This window comes from Silene latifolia, unplaced genomic scaffold (genome assembly GCF_048544455.1).
Source record: "Silene latifolia isolate original U9 population unplaced genomic scaffold, ASM4854445v1 scaffold_195, whole genome shotgun sequence".
In the NCBI taxonomy this organism is placed as follows: Eukaryota; Viridiplantae; Streptophyta; class Magnoliopsida; order Caryophyllales; family Caryophyllaceae; genus Silene; species Silene latifolia.
In genome coordinates this window covers 75225-96626 of record NW_027413159.1, presented here as the reverse complement: position 1 = coordinate 96626, position 21402 = coordinate 75225, and the positions used below count along the sequence as shown (strand labels likewise).

At 37.3% G+C, this 21402-nt stretch overlaps 1 protein-coding gene across 2 annotated transcripts; it reads right to left on the bottom strand.

The window, feature by feature from the left end:
• Positions 1-2703: 2703 nt before the first annotated feature.
• Positions 2704-20630, bottom strand: LOC141638193 (ubiquitin carboxyl-terminal hydrolase 10-like). Of its 2 annotated transcripts, none has more exons than XM_074447598.1 (14): positions 20357-20630; positions 16695-16852; positions 12523-12756; positions 9494-9638; positions 8984-9043; positions 8800-8895; positions 6671-7063; positions 6434-6574; positions 5569-5739; positions 4986-5243; positions 4761-4909; positions 3960-4448; positions 3576-3852; positions 2704-3290 (listed from the first exon to the last, which is right to left on the bottom strand). In XM_074447598.1, the coding sequence occupies exons 2-14, from the start codon at positions 16820-16822 to the stop codon at positions 3153-3155; spliced, it is 2679 nt and encodes an 892-aa protein (XP_074303699.1). In that variant the 5' UTR covers positions 16823-16852; positions 20357-20630; the 3' UTR covers positions 2704-3152. The 2 variants fall into 2 exon arrangements, with proteins under 2 accessions (XP_074303699.1, XP_074303698.1); XM_074447597.1 differs by having other exon boundaries at positions 8800-8898; positions 20357-20521.
• Between the last annotated feature and the right edge of the window lie 772 nt (positions 20631-21402).

Sequence of the window (21402 nt, the reverse complement as noted above, 5' to 3'; positions counted from 1 at the left end):
CGATGATATAGGCTATAATAATGGTCTAAGGTGATGAATTAGCTTTAGTCGCTGTACTTACGAAGAGTCAATGTTTTTTTTGGAGGGTTATCTAATAAATTTTGCTTTAAACGGAAGGAATTTTGCCTTTTAATTGGTCATAAATCCTTAACGGGCGACATTGAGTCGGAAAGCCCAATGTCCAACTCAATGATATAATCTAGAATAATTCTCAAAGGTGATGGATTAGCTTTAGGTATTGTACTTACGAAGTGTCAATGCTTTTTTTGGAGTGTTATTGAATGAAATTTTTCTTAAAACGGAAGGAATTTTGCCTTTTAATTGGTCATAAATCCTTAACGAGCGACATTGAGTCGGCAAGCCCAATGTTCAACTCGATGATATAGTCTAAAATAATGGTATAGGGTGATGGATTAGCTTTAGCCGTTGTACTTACGAAGAGAATGCTTTTTTTGGAGGGTTATCCAATAAATTTTGCTTTAAACGGAAGGAATTTTGCCTTTTAATTGGTCATAAATCCTTAACGAGCGACATTGAGTTGGAAAGCCCAATGTCCAACTCGATGATATAGTCTAGAATAATGGTCTAGGGTGATATATTAGCTTTAGCCGTTGTACTTACGAAGAGTCAATGCTTTTTTTGGAGGGTTATCCAATAAATTTTGCTTTAAACGAAAGGAATTTTGCCTTTTAATTGGTCATAAATCCTTAACGAGCGACATTGAGTCGGAAAGCCCAATGTCCAACTCGATGATATAGTCTAGAATAATGGTCTAGGGTGATGGATTAGCTTTAGCCGTTGTACTTACGAAGAGTCAATGCTTTTTTTGGAGGGTTATCCAATAAATTTTGCTTAAAACGGAAGGAATTTTGCCTTTTAATTGGTCATAAATTCTTAACGAGCGACATTGAGTCGGCAAGCCCATTGTCCAACTCGATGATATAGTTTAGAATAATGGTCTAGGATGATGGATTAGCTTTAGCCGTTGTACTTACGAAGAGTCAATGCTTTTTTTGGAGGGTTATCTAATAAATTTTGCTTAAAACGGAAGGAATTTTGCCTTTTAATTGGTCATAAATCCTTAACGAGCGACATTGAGTCGACAACCCAATGTTTAACTCGATGATATAGTATAGAATAATGGTCTAGGGTGATGGATTAGCTTTAGCCGTTGTACTTACGAAGAGTCAATGCTTTTTTAGGAGGGTTATCCAATGAAATTTTGCTTAAAACGGAAGGAATTTTGCTTTTTAATTGGTCATAAATCATTTGCGATAAAATAGTTTCGGGCGCGCTCACTCAATGTCACACATTATGGATTGATGACCAATATAGGAAAAATTCCATTTGTTTTAGGCAAAATTCCGTTTGAAAACCTTCCCAAAATTACACTGGCCCACCATAAGCACCATGCCAAAGGCTTATCCTTAAGTAAAATTAGCAAATTCCGTTTTGTGCTTAAAGATAAGCTTTTGGCGTCGTGCTTATGGTGAGTCGATACAAATTTGGAAGGGTTTTCAACGGAAGATTGCCTAAATTGGTCATAAATCTTTAAACGGGCGACATAGATTGGCACGTCCAAACGTCCAACTCGATTTTATAGTTTAGAATAATGGTCTAGGCTACTACTTAGTGGTAGCCACAAAACTAGCAAATATAATCTGTAACATCGTGTTTTAGTATAGAAAACGATTTTCCCTTCATCGCCAGTGGAGTCATGAATTAAACTTAGAATGGACGAAAAATTTCAGCGGAAAAACAAGTGATATAAGAAAATTCGAAACTTTGAAATTTTAAATGTCTAATTTTCGAGTTTTTATTGTTCAAATTTCATAATTATGATAAGTGAAAAACTTTTCTAACTATAGCATGACCATTATATATACCTACGTTTATTTATACGATCCAAAATTCGACACTTTGTCTCAGGGTGTCGGTGTCGGGAAAATTTTCAAATGTCCAATATTGAAGTTTTTATTGGACAAATGTCCTATAATTATGATAAATGAAGGTACTGTTCCGAAGTCGGGATTTACTTTTAGTGTCTCTAATTAAGGAAATTTTCAAACGTCTAGGTTTGGTACTTGTACGAATGTCTTAATTATGATAAATAAATACTTTTATAACTATTATATAACCATTACATTTACATAAGTTGATTTATGAAATGCGAAAGTCGACATTTCATTTTAGAGTCGATTTTGGGAAATTTTCAAATATCTAATTTTACAATATTTATTTGACGGATGTCTTAAATATGATAAAGAATCTTTTATAATCAGAGCATGGCAATTAATTGCACGTACGTATAAATATACGTACTAAGTTTCATGCCAGGGCATTAACCACAAGTCAATTTTAAATCCTCTAAAATATAATTAATCAAAGAAATAGTTTTTCAATTTTAATATCAATTTTAATATTTTACTATTCAAGTAGTTTACAAACTTGGACTCTTTGTAGGCGCTCAAAAAACTCCTCTAAGTACAATGCTAGGCCAAACATGACATATATAACGAGCATGTGAGGATTAGTCGATTAATTACCTAAACTATACAATTAGATTTATAATTTTAATTTTAACAGGTTTACGAATTTGAACTTATATAGCGAAACATGTGTTTTAATGGTTATCTTGCATATCTAATAGATGATCCTTCAATACCACAAACTTGATTGTTCTAATCACTACTTGGGAGTATATTGTTCGTCTTTAAACACCATCTCATAGTTGTGCATTTGCTGGTTATTGCCACAAATAGCTACAAAATTTACTTCATGAAGAATACATTAAGAGCAACAGACAACGTAAGTGTAAAAAAATAAGGTCTTAACTACACCCAAGTCACAGCAGGCAGAGGTGAAAGTTTAATGCATGCTTGAGAATAATACTCATACCTACCCAAAATTTTCCTCAAGAAACCAATAATGGTTGGGAATTGGAATCAGTGGACTCATTTCAAAATCGTCTTAACTGTCCCTGCTGATTGAAAAGCCAACTTGAGCCTGTCTTAAACAAAATGGCTAATCACACCTTGCACTTCTGTAAATCAGTCAATCTAGTGCAGTTCATCAGAAACGCAAACTAAATGCTAGACAGTCAATGACCAGCAGAATCTATTTTGCGTTTTATCAACTGGGCATAAACACGACTAACTGCCTTCCCCTCCACCTTCTACTTTAACCCTACGGTAGAACAAGACATATGCCGCTGAAGTCCTGATTTCAGATTCACTAACAGAGGAGACACAGCTGTCATCAAAGTGATACCATCTGTCATCGTCAATCAACTGCATGATTGTAAAAATAAAGTCAGTAAGTACACAAACTAAACAAAACACATCCAGATTATCAAAACAGCTCGTGAAATCATACAGTAATGCTTCCCCATCCCATTAAACAGGGCTACAGAGAAACAGAAGCAAACAGAAAAAATATAAAATCTAATTAAAATAAGGGGGAAAAGTCAGATGTATGCAGAAAGATTTATTTTGTCCAGCGTCAGCATTTGGCAGCATTTAATACCAGCAAAATGTAACTCGACCCGAAATAGATTCTTGAGCAAGAAGCCTGACCTTTGCATATGCAGTATAGTGTCCACCACCCAAGCCACCATAATGGTTGCTAATGGCATACAATTCATAGATGTACGGATGATTAGAAGCATCCTTGCTCTTGGAATACTTGCCTAGATCTAGGTTCCGGATTGGGAAGTTAACAAAAATATCCAGTTTGTTCTTCAGATATCTATTATAAGAAAACCTTTTCAAGTGAATGACAAGTATCTCGGGTAGTCTCCAGAGATCTAACTTCTTGGAGGCCTGTTGATGTTCTTTGCAACGTGGGCAGTACCTGCATACAGATTACATATATCATTGGCAGATATTCCATAGTTCCATGTGTTCAGAAAGGACTGCAAAGCTTTCTCCTGGTTCAAAAGTTAAACAGAGTAATTTTACCACATATCATCTACCCCAAGAGGCTCCTCCTTCAAAAATGAGTCAAGGCATGAGAATAGAGAAATAGCTTCTTGGCGTGTCTTCTTAGCAGTAAAGCCAGAGTTACAGACCTCAGGAAGATCCTCCAAGTAGCTCACGTCATATAGGTCAAGTTCTTCATCAGTCCAGTTTAGAGTAATCCTCAAGAAAGGACTACGTTTAACATAAACTTCGTCTACTGCTTTGTCACTCAAACCACTTTCTTCCGTCAAAGTGAGCCGCGAGGAAAACTCATAGGCACAACTGCATCCTGCAACATCTTCTACAAAACCATTCTCTAATTCATCACAGATATCTGATGTAGAGCCACTTTCCTTCTCACAATGGATCTTCCCCAAAGAGATATGTGCCTTCTTTAAGGGAGAAAGGGCATTCTTAATGGCAGCCACAACATCCAAAACAGTTGACTCTTCTCGCAGATAGGAAATGAGTGGTGATCCTAGAAGCTTCCTGGCAAAAGTTGCATATTGTTAGGATGCTGGTATGGAGACAAATGTACTCGTAAAACAAAGGCAAAATTACTGCAGTGTCTCAAAGACCTCATCTATGGCACAATAAGAAGAGTGATATGCACACAACATCAACCCTAAGTACGGAAACACAAAAGGCTGTTTTTGCACGACCCGTAATGAAAATTGCCTAAAAGACAAATTTGGGTCGTACTCATGGAGAAAAGAATATAAAAAGTAATTGAATACAACACCAATATAAATCCTGGAAAATGCATTTTTGGTTGGCACTTCCTCATGCAGCACAACTTACTTCCCAGGTGACCGATGAACTATCTCCAGTCTTTTGTATCCAGCTCGTTGTTTAGGAATTCGGTAAGCTACAATATGTTCATCGTCCTTAATAGAATACAAAGACTCCAAAGGTTTTTCCAGGAACCGATAAATTTTGTGATCATAAACCTGATAATGAGCACGTTAATTCAGTAACAAATGCCCTGAGTAGCCATAAGGAGGAAATAAATTATAGACCACCTACCTCAGCAAGAAGAAGACTCTCATCATTTCTTAAACAGCATGCAGTACCCAGCCCCTGGATTAGATCTCTACAGAATCCATTTTTAGAAACGGTCACTGTGTATGGCATTGGAAGCCGACTTCCATCACCATGAAGCACAGTTACCGTCATAGTCCTATTGACTGTTGATGGCAAGGGCAAACTCAAGTACATGAAAGGATCGAAAGTAATTGAAATATTGTTGCAAACCGGACAAACCAATGTAGACTTGTACTGACCCTGTGCATTATTTATGAAGGTGCAAAAAATCAGCAATCATCACAACTTATATCGAAAAAAAATCAGGGAGTTGAAGTGTTTGATTAGTGCCTCACAGCGCCTTAGCAGGTAGGCAAGCCGGACGTGCATTTTTTAAACACCGCCCAAAATATAACATGGATGCGAGAACGGTAAGTTTTGATACAGCCTAATCACCAACTGGGAAAAGAGATACTACCAAGTATTTGTCGAGAAAGCTTGGAAAAGCTAAGTACAATGGTCACGGTGTAACTATGAATCAATGAAACTAAAAATGATGCTCCATAACAAAAAAAACTTCACCAACCTGGCACATATCAACAATAATTGAATCATTTCGTGCCTTATGGCTTTTCCAACACTCATCTGCATAGTCTTCGTCTGCACGACCATCTGAATCCTTCATTTCTATATAAGGTTTCTGCTTGACACGATTTAGGTCTTCATGCAACCCATCCAACAAGAAAGCAAGCAACTCCTACATATCATGTGTTCATGTTAAGCAACAAAACCTATCTTAAAAACTATTCCGTAATAAGGAGAAAGACGTGGGTTTCTTCTTGGATCAGTTAAAAAAGCGAGGGCACATAATTCTCAAAGATGGTTGGACCAAAAGTTAAGCCCTAAAACTAGGTATTTGACGCTTAAGATTACAAGTTGTTCATGAGCTGCTTGCTGAAGTGTGGCGAGAAAAGCCGACATTGATAACCACAGCACTTGACTGATTGCTAGTACATTAGCTTCTAAAAGAAAGCAATAAATAAGTGCAAAATTAACACAAGAAGATGAAAGAATAGTTCTAGACATTTCGTTCAGCTTCTGCCAAAATCAAATTCGTGGCTGTTTTTTTATTAATAAAAAAAACTAGGTTCATGACTCCAGCTACAAACAGACCAATGTTTCACCTTTTTTTCTATTATCCTGCACCAAAATTTCACTGACACCAGAATAAGCAGGAGCAGCCAGAGAAAAGAAAAGTGGGCAACAATACCCCCACAAAGCCTCTCCCCAATAAGCAGGGTGATATTGCGTATCAGTAGAGTGAAAATCTGATACATCTCAGCCGATACGATACAAGTCGGCCGAGATTTTGAACCATGACTGTAACACACATCTAATGAATATGCAAGTAGCCAAGTACAGCAATTAAAACTTGTGAAGGAAATTGTAACCTGAGAATCATGCTGATTATATCCGCTGAACTGGGGTGCAAACCGAGATAGTTTCCCCTTAAATACACGAGGTGCAATTGTAGACCGGCTGGCTGACCACATGTTTCTCAACAAATCACCAAACGCTATAGCAAGCTCACCCTAAACAAGCAGGACAGGACAGGAAAAATGCTCAGTACATATGTTTGGTTGACACTTATGAAAATCAATACATTGGATTGAGGAAACAAAAGTTACCCGCATTCCTAGTGGGTTCTGCTTGTTTATCTCATTAGAAAAGTCTATCATAAAGTAATCCACAAGGGGTGCAGTGTGGACCAAACACTGAAGTGCGCTATTCATGAAGCAAGTATTTCCAAGATTTTGCAAGCCTGCCAAGCCTCCGTTCTCCCTTTTCCTCGGAGCACCAGGAGTATCATGAGAATCACACATATCAGCCGAGCTTGAATTGAATCCTGGGTACAAATTTGAATTGTAATTCGTTGAATAACCATTTGACAGGGCTGGGCCTCCAGCAATTGTCACAGATGACCTCGAAGGTTCAATAGGCACCAAAGCCAGCTCTTTCCCAGTTAAATTAACCTCCATAGCAGACAAGACTTCTCCATGATCTCGCACCTCCAAGAGAATCTGCATGGAATCTGAAGGGTCAATACAAGTGTAGCCACATTAAAACAATAGCACCCTCACTTTTATTTTACTGCATTATTAGTTTCCACTTTTGCAATGCATGATATATGGACTAAGGTGGCACATAAAGTGTCAAATGTGCAAATGTACCTTACACTTCAGCATAGGATGACAAGACAGAGATGCTCAGCTTCAACAAAAATTTACCACATCCCTCACTCTATCTCAATACTAACCCGTGTTTCTCCGACTCCGCGGTGTCGTGTTTGACACGTGTCGGAGTGTCGGACACGGCTATTTTGGGGGAGTTTTCCTATTTTGTGGTCTAAATTGAAGTGTCGAAGTGTCGTGTCATGTAGGACACCGACACGTGTCTTACACGCGACACGGCAGTCAAGTGATAGGGGTGAGCAAAAACATACGATATGGTTTTATTATACGAATATGATATGGTATGCGATTTCGATTATATGAAATTCCGTATATACAATATGAATTTCCGCATATATGTTACCGGATTTTTGAAACCGTATCGGATCTGACTTGGAGAATCGAAACCATATACCCGGTTTTTAACCCGGTTTGAAGATTTTAAAAAATCAAAAACCAAGTACTCTCAACAAACCGTACACTATCAACAAACTAAATAAATCCAATCCCCCTTTCTCTTTCTATATCCAAACAAACCCTCACTCCCCGAGTCACCGTCGCACACTCCTCTATCACCGCCACTCAATCCTCCGCTCAGATACTCTGTCACCACCGCTAAATCCTTCTTTCTATTTTGTTGTGAAGACATCAATTTGAATGTTGTAGAAAATAGCTACTCCATTGTTTTTGTGTATTAAACATTTCTTTGCTATTGTAGTAAAACCTATTGCCCTTCTGTGCTGATTGTAATGATATGGTTGGGCTGGTTGTAATGGTAAAGGGCTAATGGCATAGCGACACGGATTTTTTCTTATTTTTTTCTTTTTGAACTTTTAAGGCTCAAACAAAAACCGGATACATATGTATGAAATCCGTATATTCAGATTAACCGTATAGCGATTTTTATGGTTATTTAAAACCGTATCGGGTATGCGGTTATGCTCCTCTTAAGATTACTAACAAAGTCTACCTCAGTAATCACTACAGGAAGAATACCTAACAAACCCCTTTTATATTTAAGATCTTCACACAAATCAATATCATTGATAACTAATAACATTTACAAATATTTTGAAATTTGGACAGAACATTGAGTTACAAGTCTTATAGGAGAAAGCAAGAGCTGCAGCCTGCATCTATCAAAAAGATATATATGACGAGGGAGAATGGAGATGGCAATGGGTGGAATATAGATGGGGGTGAAGGCATAATCATGATGATGATGACGATGACGATGACGATGGATGATGGATGATGATGATGATAAATAAATAAAAAAGAAAAAACTGCCAGCCATATCCCATCCATTTAATTTAGGGTGGATATCCACAGGGTAAGGGAGGGTTGAAAATTGTCGAGGATGAAGTGACGCACTTGTTAGAAAATTGGAGAGAACTAATGATGATCTCAGGGGTAGGGGAAGATCTCAAAATAAGAATCTATACAGAAAACAAATCCTCTGACCCTCTAAATATGAATCTTGAAGCTACAAGATATGATTTCAACAGCTAATAGTTCCACAAAACACACCCCATCCAATGATACCTACAATTCCATTTATCAGCAAAAGATAAGGAGCAACTTACATGTTGATCCATCTCAAGGTTAGCATCCTCCAGTGTCTTCACTGAAGAATCCAGAATCAAGTTTTTCCTGTTATTGAAGAAATCCCAGATGCAAACCTGCTTTATACATTCAAAACGGAAAATCATTGTTTAAGGCAGAGTAAAGTAGCTTCAATTCCACGGAAAATGATAGCTCGCTGCTCACCTTATTTTGTGGCAACCCCTTAAGTGAAACCACTTTCTCGTGAAGCTCACATAGAGTAGCCTGGCCATTTGAATCTTTTATAATCAGAAAATGTCAACGAAAATAATAAAATGCCTTTCTAAAAACCTAAGACGACAAAGAGTCAACTCTCTACTCCGGACTCAAAATCAAACAAAAGATCAAGAAGACCAGAAGCATAGGGAGCTTGCTTGCATAGGTAAGTTTCTGCAATAACAGCCCAACCTGAGCTATATAATGACATTGCAAAATATGCATACAAAGTGAGAATCAGCAGCCCTTTTCTCATCGACAGTCACAATAACATTATGTCCTTCAGATGAATTATTTACGTGAAGCCCATTACGTCTTTCAGAAAGAATGGTAAAGGAGTCAAGCAATTCGAACAAAGACATCACATGTTTCAGCAAAGCTTCTTCATCGTTGAAGTATGATTGCTTAGGAAAGGGAAACATAAATGTCCAAGGCAGGAGAAGAGATAGTCTTCAGTACCTTTTTACTTATCCTTATGGCTGTTTCACTGTTGTCCCTAGAGTCGATTAGCCTAAGAGTCAGAGGATAAACCTCAATGTTGAACTTTTTGTGAATGGAACCCTGCAAAATCAACCTCCTGGGTAGTGGAGGTCCACCTTCATACCTATGAAAATTGTAAAAAGAGATATCAAAAGATGTCCTATTAGCATCATAGATAGTAAGCAGTAAACAAAGGGAGCAGTAGATGAAGTATCATTCCATCAAAAAATCACGTTGCACATGGTTAAATACTCAAAGCACGCGGATATAGCATTTTAAAATAAAAATAAAAAAAGTTAGAAACGAATTTATACCCGTGTACAGATGATAGAACACAATCGAGATAAGAAGAAAGACCTACATATGGATTTCATTGATTTAGAAAAGGCATATGATGATGATGTACCGAGGGAAGTACTATAGTGATATGATGTGTGTATTTTGTATACTGTCTTTGCACCCTTCTCAGGGTTGAATTTGGTATTTTAAATTACCCTTGGGAGCCATTTTGTCATATTATGCTCCTAGCTGGGTTTTGTGCTCCTTTCTGATTTCTTGCGTATAATAGAGTGATTTAAGCAGATACGGACTCATTGACTTTAACACGGAGGGTAGTGAATCAAGAACTGAAGTAACACAACTTATAAGAAGGCAAAAGTGGTGCTTCTAGTCTGGCAAAAGTGGATATAAGTTAAACATGAAGAAATGAGTTGAAAAGATCATCAATGCGAAACGAGAAGGAAAGAAGGAAAGATGATCGCTTGCACAAAGGTCAACTTTAAACAGCCAACCAACCCCAACCCCACACTCCAACCAACACCAACAATTTTAATCCACGCACCATCACCACTCTACCCTACTCGCTGACGCCACCCACCTCTGCCCCTAGAAAACCACCCCTGGACCAAAACTACCCCACTCACCCAAACAAGTCCCACCCAACCAAAAACTTCCCCCCCACCTGAGCGTAACGGGCATGAACCCGTGAAATACCAACCCTGACCACCAAAATACATCCCCACCCACAAGACCCTTTCTATATGGGTTTTGAGGATATAGGAGGGGGTTTCGTGGGTAGGGGATGAGTTTTGGGCTACGATACTCAGACACGTCACTTGGGTGGCGTATTCCGTATCGATACGATACGGGATACGGGATACGTATCAGATACGCTCATTTCGGACGCGATACTATGGAGTTGGACTCTCATGTCGATCCGAATGGTCCTCAGCAACTGCTTATTCTGAGAATTAATCAGGTTCAGCTTATCCATCTGGATTGGTAAGAAGCAATTCCCTTGAAATGAGAAAAACGACGACTTATCTGTAATATTTTAATATTTATGTGTGTAAACAACAGCAAAGGATCTCTTGATCTTGGTGTGAGGAAGAGCTGCGGCAGGTGTTTGTGGGAAAGAAGAGAGAGAAAGAGAGTGGAAAAGTGTATTGCGGCTAGACCTGGCAAAACGAGTCACTCGGGTCGGGTACAGGTCGGGTACGGGCCATTTCGGGTTTGTCACATATTTCGGGTCTGGTCATTTTCGGGTTTCGGGTCAATTTCGGGTGACCTGTTGTCAGGTCATTTCGGGTCGGGTCATTTTCGGCTATAGGTCATTTTGGGTCGGGTTGCTTTTGAGTTAATGGCTAAGCACTTCAGTTAATACTATTTTGATTAAGAAATACTATTTTGCAAATTTAACTATTTATTAGGGATTATTGTAACCAATGAAACTTTATTTTGATATATATAGTATTAATATGAGTTAGTACTAGTCATTTCGGGTCATTTTGGGTCACTTCAAGTCATTTGGCATCAGGTCAGTTATGAGTCGGGTCTTTTCGGATTGGGTCACCTCGGGTCGGGTCAACATTGGGTCAGACAATCTTCGGGTCGAGTCTGGGTCGGGTCAATTCGGGTTTTGGGTCATATTCGGGTCAAGCAAGTTCGGGTCATTTCGGGTCTCGGGTCGGGTTATTCGGGTCTGGCCCGGCTGTGTAAATAAAAGGGTAGCAAAATTAGGGTTTTATTTTTAATAAAGAAGTGTGGGGGGTGAGTTGGGTGAATGATAGACAGCTATAAAAGTAATGGTAATATTTTAATAATATTTATATTTTACAGAATCTTTTAATACAGAGAGTTAATACATGGTACTATAGTATAAAGTATTATAACATCCCTGGTATAAAACAAAAAAAAATACAGTATAAAGTATATTTCTTATTTATTTCATAAATATTATGAAAAAATATTTATAAGACGTATCGTATCCATATCTATAAAATAGTCAAAATACTTATTTGACCGTATCCCCGTATCATTTAAATCTCACAATCACGTGTCGGATACTCCGATACGTATCGGATACGATACTTCCTTCCCGTGTCCGAATAACATAGGTTTTGGGGGTTGGGGTGGTGGTTGTTTTCAGGTGGGATATTGTTCTGGTGGCAAATATGGGATTGAGTGGTAGAGATAGTGGCCAACAAGTATGTGGAGGCTTAGTTTGAGGAGGCGCACCAAGGCGTTAAGGGGGTCAAATCGACGAGGCGTGCTATTTTTGGTAACAATTTTGTATTTTCCAACTTGAGGCTGTGAGGCAGAAAGGGGAAGGGGGATATAAGGAGATGTTGGTTATGTGTATTTGGGTCATTTATGAGGTTGATTTTTACCATTTAGGGCAACAGAGCAAATCTAGTGAATGATCTGGAAATGGAAAAGTATGATTTTCAAAAGAATTGGAGGGAGTGATAAATATGTACATACACAAGTCTGGTAGTCTATCAAACTGCGCAAGAACTCAATTTATCATTTCATTTTATGACAACCACGGGAACCAGCAATAAGCCTCAATTCTAGATACTAATCACATCTAAGACATACTATGTCGATATTCTCTACAGTTGCAGCAAGGTTCTGAAAAAGGCGTCAAAACAGTTACAGGCACTAATCTCAGTGTGGTGTCTCAGGAACTAAACACTTGGAAAAAAATGATGAATTAGGAATCATACCATTCCAACAGCGTCTTCCAAACACCTTCCGGAACTAAAACATAATCACGCCCTTCCTCCAACGTCCGAATAAGCTCAAGACTATCAGGCTCACTGTAAGTCAAATTTGACACCAACTCAGAGTTGTCGATGGGCCCTGGTCTGTCAAGTGTGTTTGGTAAATCAAGTGAATCAGCAGTCATCACAATTCCATTTTCATCTATCCCGGTATATTTTTGCCAGCTTACAAACCATCTGGAAACCATGAAAGAGAAAGTAGATGCAAAGATTATTTAAGAGATTATATATCACTTATTACTGAAGGAAAGATGCGTATACAAGAACCAATAACTGGCATAAATCTTCCCTTCTCCAACCCTTGACAATGAGAACTGATATAACATGGTGCATTGTTTATTTATAGAAAATGCTGAAACAAAGTTACGTAGAATACTCCATACCAAATGGTTGGAACTAGGCCCTCAAGCAGAAGATTACGCATTTTGATTTTATTTCAAGTGCCAGAATAACTATCTTACATAAATTGATAACAACAAAATTACACACCAATAGCCAATCTCTACAAAACTACACCAGTATAAAAGAAATTGCAACTTTTCTGAATAGAGTGTCAAACAATGGTACAGAGATGTTTTCAGGCATGGGACTAGATTGAAAGATTTGGTGACCAAAGTTCAAGTGTGGGATGTGGAGGAGTAACCAAAAAGTCCTCAAACATACAAGGTCAATTAATAGTTCTTGAAGTCGAAGAGCCAAGTGGAGTTGGTATGTTATATAATACTAACACCAAAAACTATGATGGCAAACAAAAACAAAAAAAGTTCACAAGCATTTAGTCAAGCAAAGAGGAGGATGCGGGATTGATGCAGAAAAATGATATGGAGAAAGCCTGTGATAAAAAGCAAAGAGAAATATATAGTGGGTTTAGGGAAAAAAACGAGGACTCCCAAAAATAATTAACATCATCACGCACAAGAATGAGGGAGTAAGGAACAGTGTAAGGAATTGTACGTAGATGTGACTCGAAATCAAAACATATTGGTCAAACTGGATTGTGGAAAATTGTTAAAAATTGAAGTTAATTGATGGAGAGGGATGAATGTTGATGATTGTTGGTGATGCTATATGATTGAGTCTAATTCTTCTTTTGTTTTATAGTTTACTCCTTTATCTATAATTTTGATTATTTTTCAAGCCTTTATTTCTTTTAGTTTAATCACTTCTTTATTATCATTCCTAATGTGTCATGTTCCTTATTCTTTGATGTTTTTCAACGCGCTTATTAGTCCATTTAATTATGTATCAACTCTCTTTCAAAGGATTTTCACTAGATAACTTTCTTGTTCAAATTTTTCACTTATTTTTTTTATAGTTCACATTTTTTTTGTCTCATTTTTATTTTTGATCTGTTTTTTTAGTGTTCTCTTCCTTTTACTATTCCTTTTTTCATCACTCTCTCACGGCGGTTTCAAAAGATGATTCATGTTAGTGGCCAAAAATTGACAGCTAAAGGTTTGTTTTAAGCAATTATAAGACCTGTCTTGAGGGGTTGACCAGGCCCTACATGAGCAGCCAATCAGGGGCCCCATTTATAAGAGGCACAAACACGTAAATAAACGGAATTATTGTTTATTTTATATACAGACTACAGAGTATAACGACGTTTTGTGAATTATGTAGATTGCCTTTCCTCAAGCAGTCCACCTGTTAGATAAGCTGTAGCACTACCTCTGTTCAGATCTTATAGGCCTTGCACTTGATTTTTTTTTTTTTTTTGTGACAGTGTTGTTGGTTCTTTTTTCCTGTTTTACCACTAAGATTCGAAGACTTGCTTAACACTTGGAATTGCATATGAAAGATTATTAATTTCAGAGAGGTACACGAAAAATTCAAGGAAACCACCACACCAACAAAGTTATTTATCCAAGAAAATATATCATCAAGAATTAATGGTTATTTAAACATTCGCGAGCCAGAAACGCATTAACTAACAAGTTATTTTGAATTTATTGATTTTTTCAATCCATGGCAAAATGTATTCTGAAAGAATGAATTGGGACAACCTACAATAGTTAATATGGTCGTTCACCATCAAACCACCTAATATACATGGCGTGCCTTTGAACCAATATTGCGTTATATACACAACAGGGTGGAGAAAATTGCCAAAGCTCGAGACTTTGAGGGGAGAGGAAGTCTAAGAATGAATCAAAGGATAGTTGGGACTGGGTTACTAGTTTAGCAAGAATCTAAAATTCAAATGACAACCCCCTAAACTAAGGGCATTAAGCAGAGTCTTTGTTGTGGTAAATTTCTAGTGGGGCCTATAGTTATACGCCATGTATATAACTTATTAAGTGTCACATTAAATCCCATGCCATTATTTTAATTTATATTCAATGACTACATCAAATTATTAGGTCAGGAAATATTCACATTCTCAAGTTTTTCTTATTTGTTATATAATCCCATACTTGCAAGTCCTTTGTGAAGATTAGCTTTAGTTGCATGTTCATTACTCACCCATTTCATCAAGTTCTTTACATATCCTATTTTGGACCGTCTCAACCATTTTTTTAAGGGTTTTTTGTCAAACACAACCTTTAAAAAACTTTTTTTTCCAAACACCACCTTTAAAAAAGAAGTTTGTAAAACACAACCTTTAATAAAATTTTTTTTGTAAAACACGACATTTTGGCCAGAATTTAACCACTTGCAATAGGGTGACTTTAAGTCGATATTTGAGATAGCAAACGAGTTCGATTTGAGGTGTTCTTAGACTCTTTGGAAAGGTGGAAGTACAGGCTTTCCAATGGTTACTAATACGGTTAGGTTTTTATGGGGGTCTATTGGTGTGTAAATGTTAAACCATAAAATTGGAGAGAGAAAAAAATCAGAAAAACACCAATTCATTGATTTAAACCCCGCATAAGGCCACCTATCACTATAATGCTTCCCACCTTTCTCTAAAAACACCTCAAACCGACCTCGCTTTCTATCTCAAATCCTAAAGTCACCCCCTTGTTCAAACTCTAGCCAAAATGTCGTGTTTAACAAAAAAAAATTATTAAAGGTTGTGTTTCACAAACTTTTTTTTTAAAGGTTGTGTTTGGAAAAAAAAGTTTTTTAAAGGTTGTGTTCAACAAAAAACCCTTTTTTTAATGTTTTCTTTTTGGGGAAAATGTTAAACCATAAAATTACTTATTTATTGTAAGCATTCCTACTCTATCTATCTTCATCCTAACCACCACCCTACCTACCCCAGTCTACTACCGCCTCAAACCCCCTACCCCTGAAACTCCCTCCCTCACCCTTGAAAACCAATGGGAAATAGTGGTTGTTAAGGGTGACGGAGGGAGTTTCAGGATTAAGGTATGTTGCTCAAAGTGTCAGATCCTGGTATGGGTCGAGTGTCAGGCACTCCATGATGATAAATTTCAGACACGGGACCTGTTCAAATTATAGACACGGGAACGGGGACACAGATATTATATTATTCTTTGGAAATTATTTGAGGAACCTTATTTTCTCATAATAGAATTGCACTTCAGTTGTTTTCTAAAGTACTTGCTTTGTTTTGGCAAGTGAGTAAGGAAGAAGAAATGAAAACTCCATTAATCAACTGCCATAGGGTGTCCTACTTTGTAGGGTTTAGCCGTTCCATCTAAAAATGGATTACCAATCATCGTAAGTGTAAATTCAACTCTGCCTTACCTTGGTATTTAATAAATAATAACAATGGGGTAAAGTTGTTGGTGTTGTTATAGACTTGATGGTGATTCTTGAGTTTGGAGGACAGAGAAGCGGTCAATCATCTTCTGTCCTCATGTCCTTAGGCCTTGTTTATGTGCCACTAATCCTTGTCTTTATTTGAATTGGACATAGTACACCCTTGTATTTGATTGTATTGCTTTGACAAGTCAGTGACTCAAATCTTGCATTTTGGAGCATTTAATAGTTGGAGTCAAAACAAATCAAATGTTTCAACTCAGACTAATTTATTAAGCTATTCAAGATTCAAATCAACCCATCAAGGCATAGTAGATAGTGGGCACAACCACAATGATTCTACATCAACAAGAAAGTACAGTGAAAAAGAAAGACGAGAAATCATCCAAGATCTATCCCTAACCAGCTTTAAGAAAAAGGAACAGCTTTAAAAAGATGAATACCTGTTGGAGACAACATAATACAAGTTGCCTTCTTTCAAATTAGACTCGGCCTTATCGATCAAGCTCTTGATAATAAGCCTCTGCTCTTCAGGAGAAGGCAAACTGGGCCCCAGGCCAGAGATCGTCATACTGACTTACCTGGCTGATAAGATTCCAACCTATAAAAGTGAAATTCCCTCATAAGTAAAATTCCTTTTGTAAAACGAGATCACAAGCTCAGTATTTCCTTAATTAAATGAACAAAAATATGGATAAGCCACACAAGAGGATCAAAATGCATGCAATAATGCCTACAATGAAGAGGGGTTACAAATAATTTGAATCCCACAAAAGAATTAGAGTTTCCAAGTGGTTTTAAGATAAAATCTGCACGTGTATTTCTTTTTTTTGTTGGTGAAATGTGAATATACATTGATAGACATGAAGAAGTTGCATCGCCATACAACTAGGTATCAACTATCAACCTAGCAGACAATCTTACAAACAACCACATTGATGCAACCTAATTTGGTTAAACCAATTACAATCAACTCTATGCTTTATGTGAGCAACCTTCCCAAGCAGCCTAGGCAATAAGGACTCTTGGATCAGCAGTAAAACAGCACGAGGATGAATCGCAACCCCCTCAATCCTGCATCTGTTACGAGCCTGCCAGAAATGATAGATTAAGCTAGCAATACCAGCAATCACGATTTGGGAGACTGATCACGGAAGGCACATTCAAAAAATAAATGTGCCCTGGAGAAGATGAAAGAGTGCTTTGGGAGACTAAATCTATTCCATACCACAGGCCACAAATCCACCTTTTGCGCCACATCCTGCAACCAAGCATAACCCTTCTAATAATCACCATCATTCCAGGCTCCATCCTTAAACAGATCCTTAATTTTACAGATCTGCCTCCAAGTCCAACTAGAGTTAGAAGAAGGCTTGTAATCCCACCAGGAAGTGTTCTTTATGTAGATAGCATTCACCCATTTGATCCACAAGTGATCCTCCTTGTTGGCAATCCACGAGGTATATTTAGCTATCATGGCCTTGTTCCACAAACTACAGTTCAGAATATCAAGCCCACCTTCTTTTTCGCTCCTACAACAGGAATCCCAAGCAACCAAAGGAGCTTTATAATGGTCATCTCCTGATCACACAAATTCCTACAGATCCCTTCAATCTTCCTAATGACAGTGCTAGGGATCACAAAATTCCTAGCCCAATAAGAGTGAGAAAGGACAGACTTACAAGAACTAGCTTGCCAGTATAACTTAACTTCCTAACTCCCCATCCCCTGATTCTTAAGACCGGTTTTTCAATGAGCCTATTGCAACCTCCTACAAAAAGCCTCTTGTAGGAGATAGGAATGCCAAGGTAGTTAAAAGGGAAGCAGCCAGCCCTAAAGCCAGACAACCTTAGAATCCTAGCTCTTTCCAGCTGATTAACCCCATTCATATAAGTTTCATATTTATCATGATTGATCAAAGGTCTTTAAAGCTCTCATAAGGACTTTAATAGACAAAAAATAACCTCTACTGAACAGCAGCATGTCATCTGCAAAGCTAAGATGGCAAAGTTTCAAACATCTACATAGTGGATGGAATTTGAACCCAGGTTTAGAGGTAACCACATTTAAGATCCTAGTCAAATACTCCACGCAGAGGGTAAACAACAATGGAGACATAGACATAGGGTCACCTTGTCTAATCCCTCTCTTACCCTTAAAATAGCCAAATTTGGACCCATTTAAACTTTAAAGATAAGGAGAAGGAGGGAGTAGTGACACAGACCATGATATATTTCACCGTGTTATCAGGAAAGTTCAACCCCTTAATCATCCCTTCAATGAAACTCCATTTAAGCTTTTCTCAGATCGATTGTCATCATAGCCCTAGGTGAGCAGCTTTTCCTGTTGTACAGCCTCAGCGCGTGTGTTATTTCTGAACTCTCCTCTAGTTCATTCCATATGGTGACAAAAATTATGTGCTCAGTTTGCCTCATCTACTTTTGCCATTAGTTGGTAATCTTATCACAAAAAATCTTATCTACTCCACTCTGCCAAAAACACCACCACGCACTTCCTTCATCATCAACCTTCAAGATTACCTTAAAAGTGGGGTGATCCTATGATTATAAATAGGAATCATCTTTGGAACTTAGGTATTAACCCAAAATATTTTGAATCTCGTAAGTATCCTCTTAGAGAGCTCTTAAGAGTTTGTATTATAATCTCCACAATAATGAAATTTATTATCCAGCCTACTTCATAACTACATCGACCATCTTCGTAACCACTCAAGCCTACAACAACACAAGTACACAACCATAGCCAACTTGATAAGCCACCTCCTCTCACAAAGACCGTAAAAGACAACAGATCTACAATTCACAATTTGACTTGTGGTGAACTTGGGGCACGAAAGGTAGGTAGTTGGGACTTGTTGGGCTAGAGGAGATGGGCTAACGTTTTGTGAAGGGGCATGGTTTAGTGTACCCAGAGGAAATTTGGAAAAATAGAACTTGTTAAACCCACTTCTATTTTCCCCTCCATCTATACATCATTATGCTTCTTATGCCCCCCTCCCTTGTTCATGGTTTCTCCTCCTCTCTCATCTCCTTTGATTTGTATTTGATTAAATATCGCTCTGTTATTTATTTAATACAAATTTTCTCTATTTTTGCTTCCTCGTTCAAGCTAAACCATTATTGGTCTAATACCCCTAACTTTGGCCATCTTAGAGTTTACTTACCATACGAAACTCACCAGAACTCGAGAATAGATTACGACTAATATACAAAGCTCAATAACTTTGAAAATCGACTTGCGAAAATAACAATCCATACAAAACTTATACAAATTTCTCAAATACAAACTTCTTTGTAAAAATTCCACTTGAAAACCGTTCTATTCACAGTGGAAGTTCCTGAAAACTAAGACCATATTCGTAATACGCTCAATATGAATTCGTAATACAAATTCGCAATTCGCTCCATTTAGCGTATCCGATTCGTTGAGCATATTACAATAACATAATTCGGTAGTTCTTTTCGATTCACTTAATGTACTCAACAAATAAATAAAATAAACATAATAATTTAAAAAAAAATACAAAATTAATAACAAAATACGCAAGAGCCATCAGCCATATTCATTACCTAGAAAAGGGAATCACAATATTGAAATATGGTTTCTTTGTCAAAGGTTTAGACGTCTACTACTCTACTTGGCTACTTTATGTGATTTTGTCTATCTGACTATCTCTATGCCCACATTAATTTGCCTTACAAATCTAATCTAACGGCTTATATCATATAATCAAACGCAAGAAGACCATTCAACTCATCTTCATCTTCTTCACAAATCGAACAATTAAAAACACTAAACAAAAAAAAAAAAGAAATCTGTCTCTTCTTCAACTTAGCATTAACAATCAAAACTCTTCTTCCTTGATCCTCCATCCTTGCCCTTCATCACAATTTTACTTTGAATCATTTCCAACAATAAACCCTCAAAAATAACATAATTAACCTTCTGACTATGTGGAAATAGGGGTGGATAATTAATTTGGATTAGGGATGAAGACAATACCAGTATTATTAGGAAACTGAAAATAGAGCAAATATATTCAGAATATATGAGCACAACAAACGAGAAATTCAGAAATACTCACAAAATAATAGTAAGAGAAAGAAGGGACGGTCGACGAAGAGGGACGCCGGAAAGAGGAGGAGTGAGAGAAGAGCAATGGCCAATTAGTCAATCAATTACAATTCAGATGGCAATAGCCGTAAATACTGATGGACCACTTATTGATTGATCACTTATATATATGGGGATTCACGATTGTTGGCTCTTCAAGTATTTTATGGACTTGGGTTGATTTAGTCGGATTTCTTTTGAGGTCTCGATTTTACGAAATTTTTAAATGTCTAATTTAACTGTTATATGATAACTGAAAAACTTTTCTTACACGAGCGTGGCCAATAGATCTTAGATGCACGTTGTTTTAAGGTCTCGATTTTAGAAAGTCCGGGAGGACGTCTTCCTTACATTTATAGGAGGAGGACCAAAATGGAAATAAAGAGGATGGTCACTTTCTCCCAAAGGATGAAGTATTTTCCCTTGTTTTTATATTCTCCCATATTCACAATACTTTCCTTTTATTTTGACACAAAAATTAAGGAAATAAAATACCCCACCATATAAATAAACTTGGACCACACAAATAAACTTGGACCACACAAATACATTACTCTACCATACAGTTAAATTTGTACCACACAAACACTTAACAACAAAGGAAATAGGGAAGTTATCGTGAGGGAAGTTTATATTATTTATTTATTTTTGAAAGAAAATAACATTTCATTAATAGAACGTCATACGACACTCACAAATTATATGAATAATCGAAAACCAATATAATAGAAACCAAAGAAAACTATTTTTCTTATAAACTAGGGATCTCGAAACATGAAATCCGAATAGGAGGGAGTAGAAACCAAAGAAAACTATTTTTCTTATAAACTAGGGATCTCAAAACATGATCTGACAATTCGGCTCGTCATATCGTTTTCTTCATGTAGCTTTTGAGGGGATCCCTCATTTGATTGAGATAAAATTTCAAAGATCGTTCACAAATCACCTGCACCCTTTGAAAGAACACGCTACAAACCATCAACGAACTATTCTTTACTATATTACTGATGAGAGTAA

Bases quoted from the DNA above. Each gene is read 5' to 3' on its own strand.
- LOC141638193 (XM_074447597.1), bottom strand. From the start codon at position 16,822: ATGACGATCTCTGGCCTGGGGCCCAGTTTGCCTTCTCCTGAAGAGCAG. The intron at 12,757-16,694 runs GTATTCATCTTT...CATGGTTTCCAG, and splicing joins TATTATGTTGTCTCCAACAG to ATGGTTTGTAAGCTGGCAAA. The intron at 7,064-8,799 runs GTAAGTTGCTCC...GATTCCATGCAG, and splicing joins ACCTTGAGATGGATCAACAT to ATTCTCTTGGAGGTGCGAGA.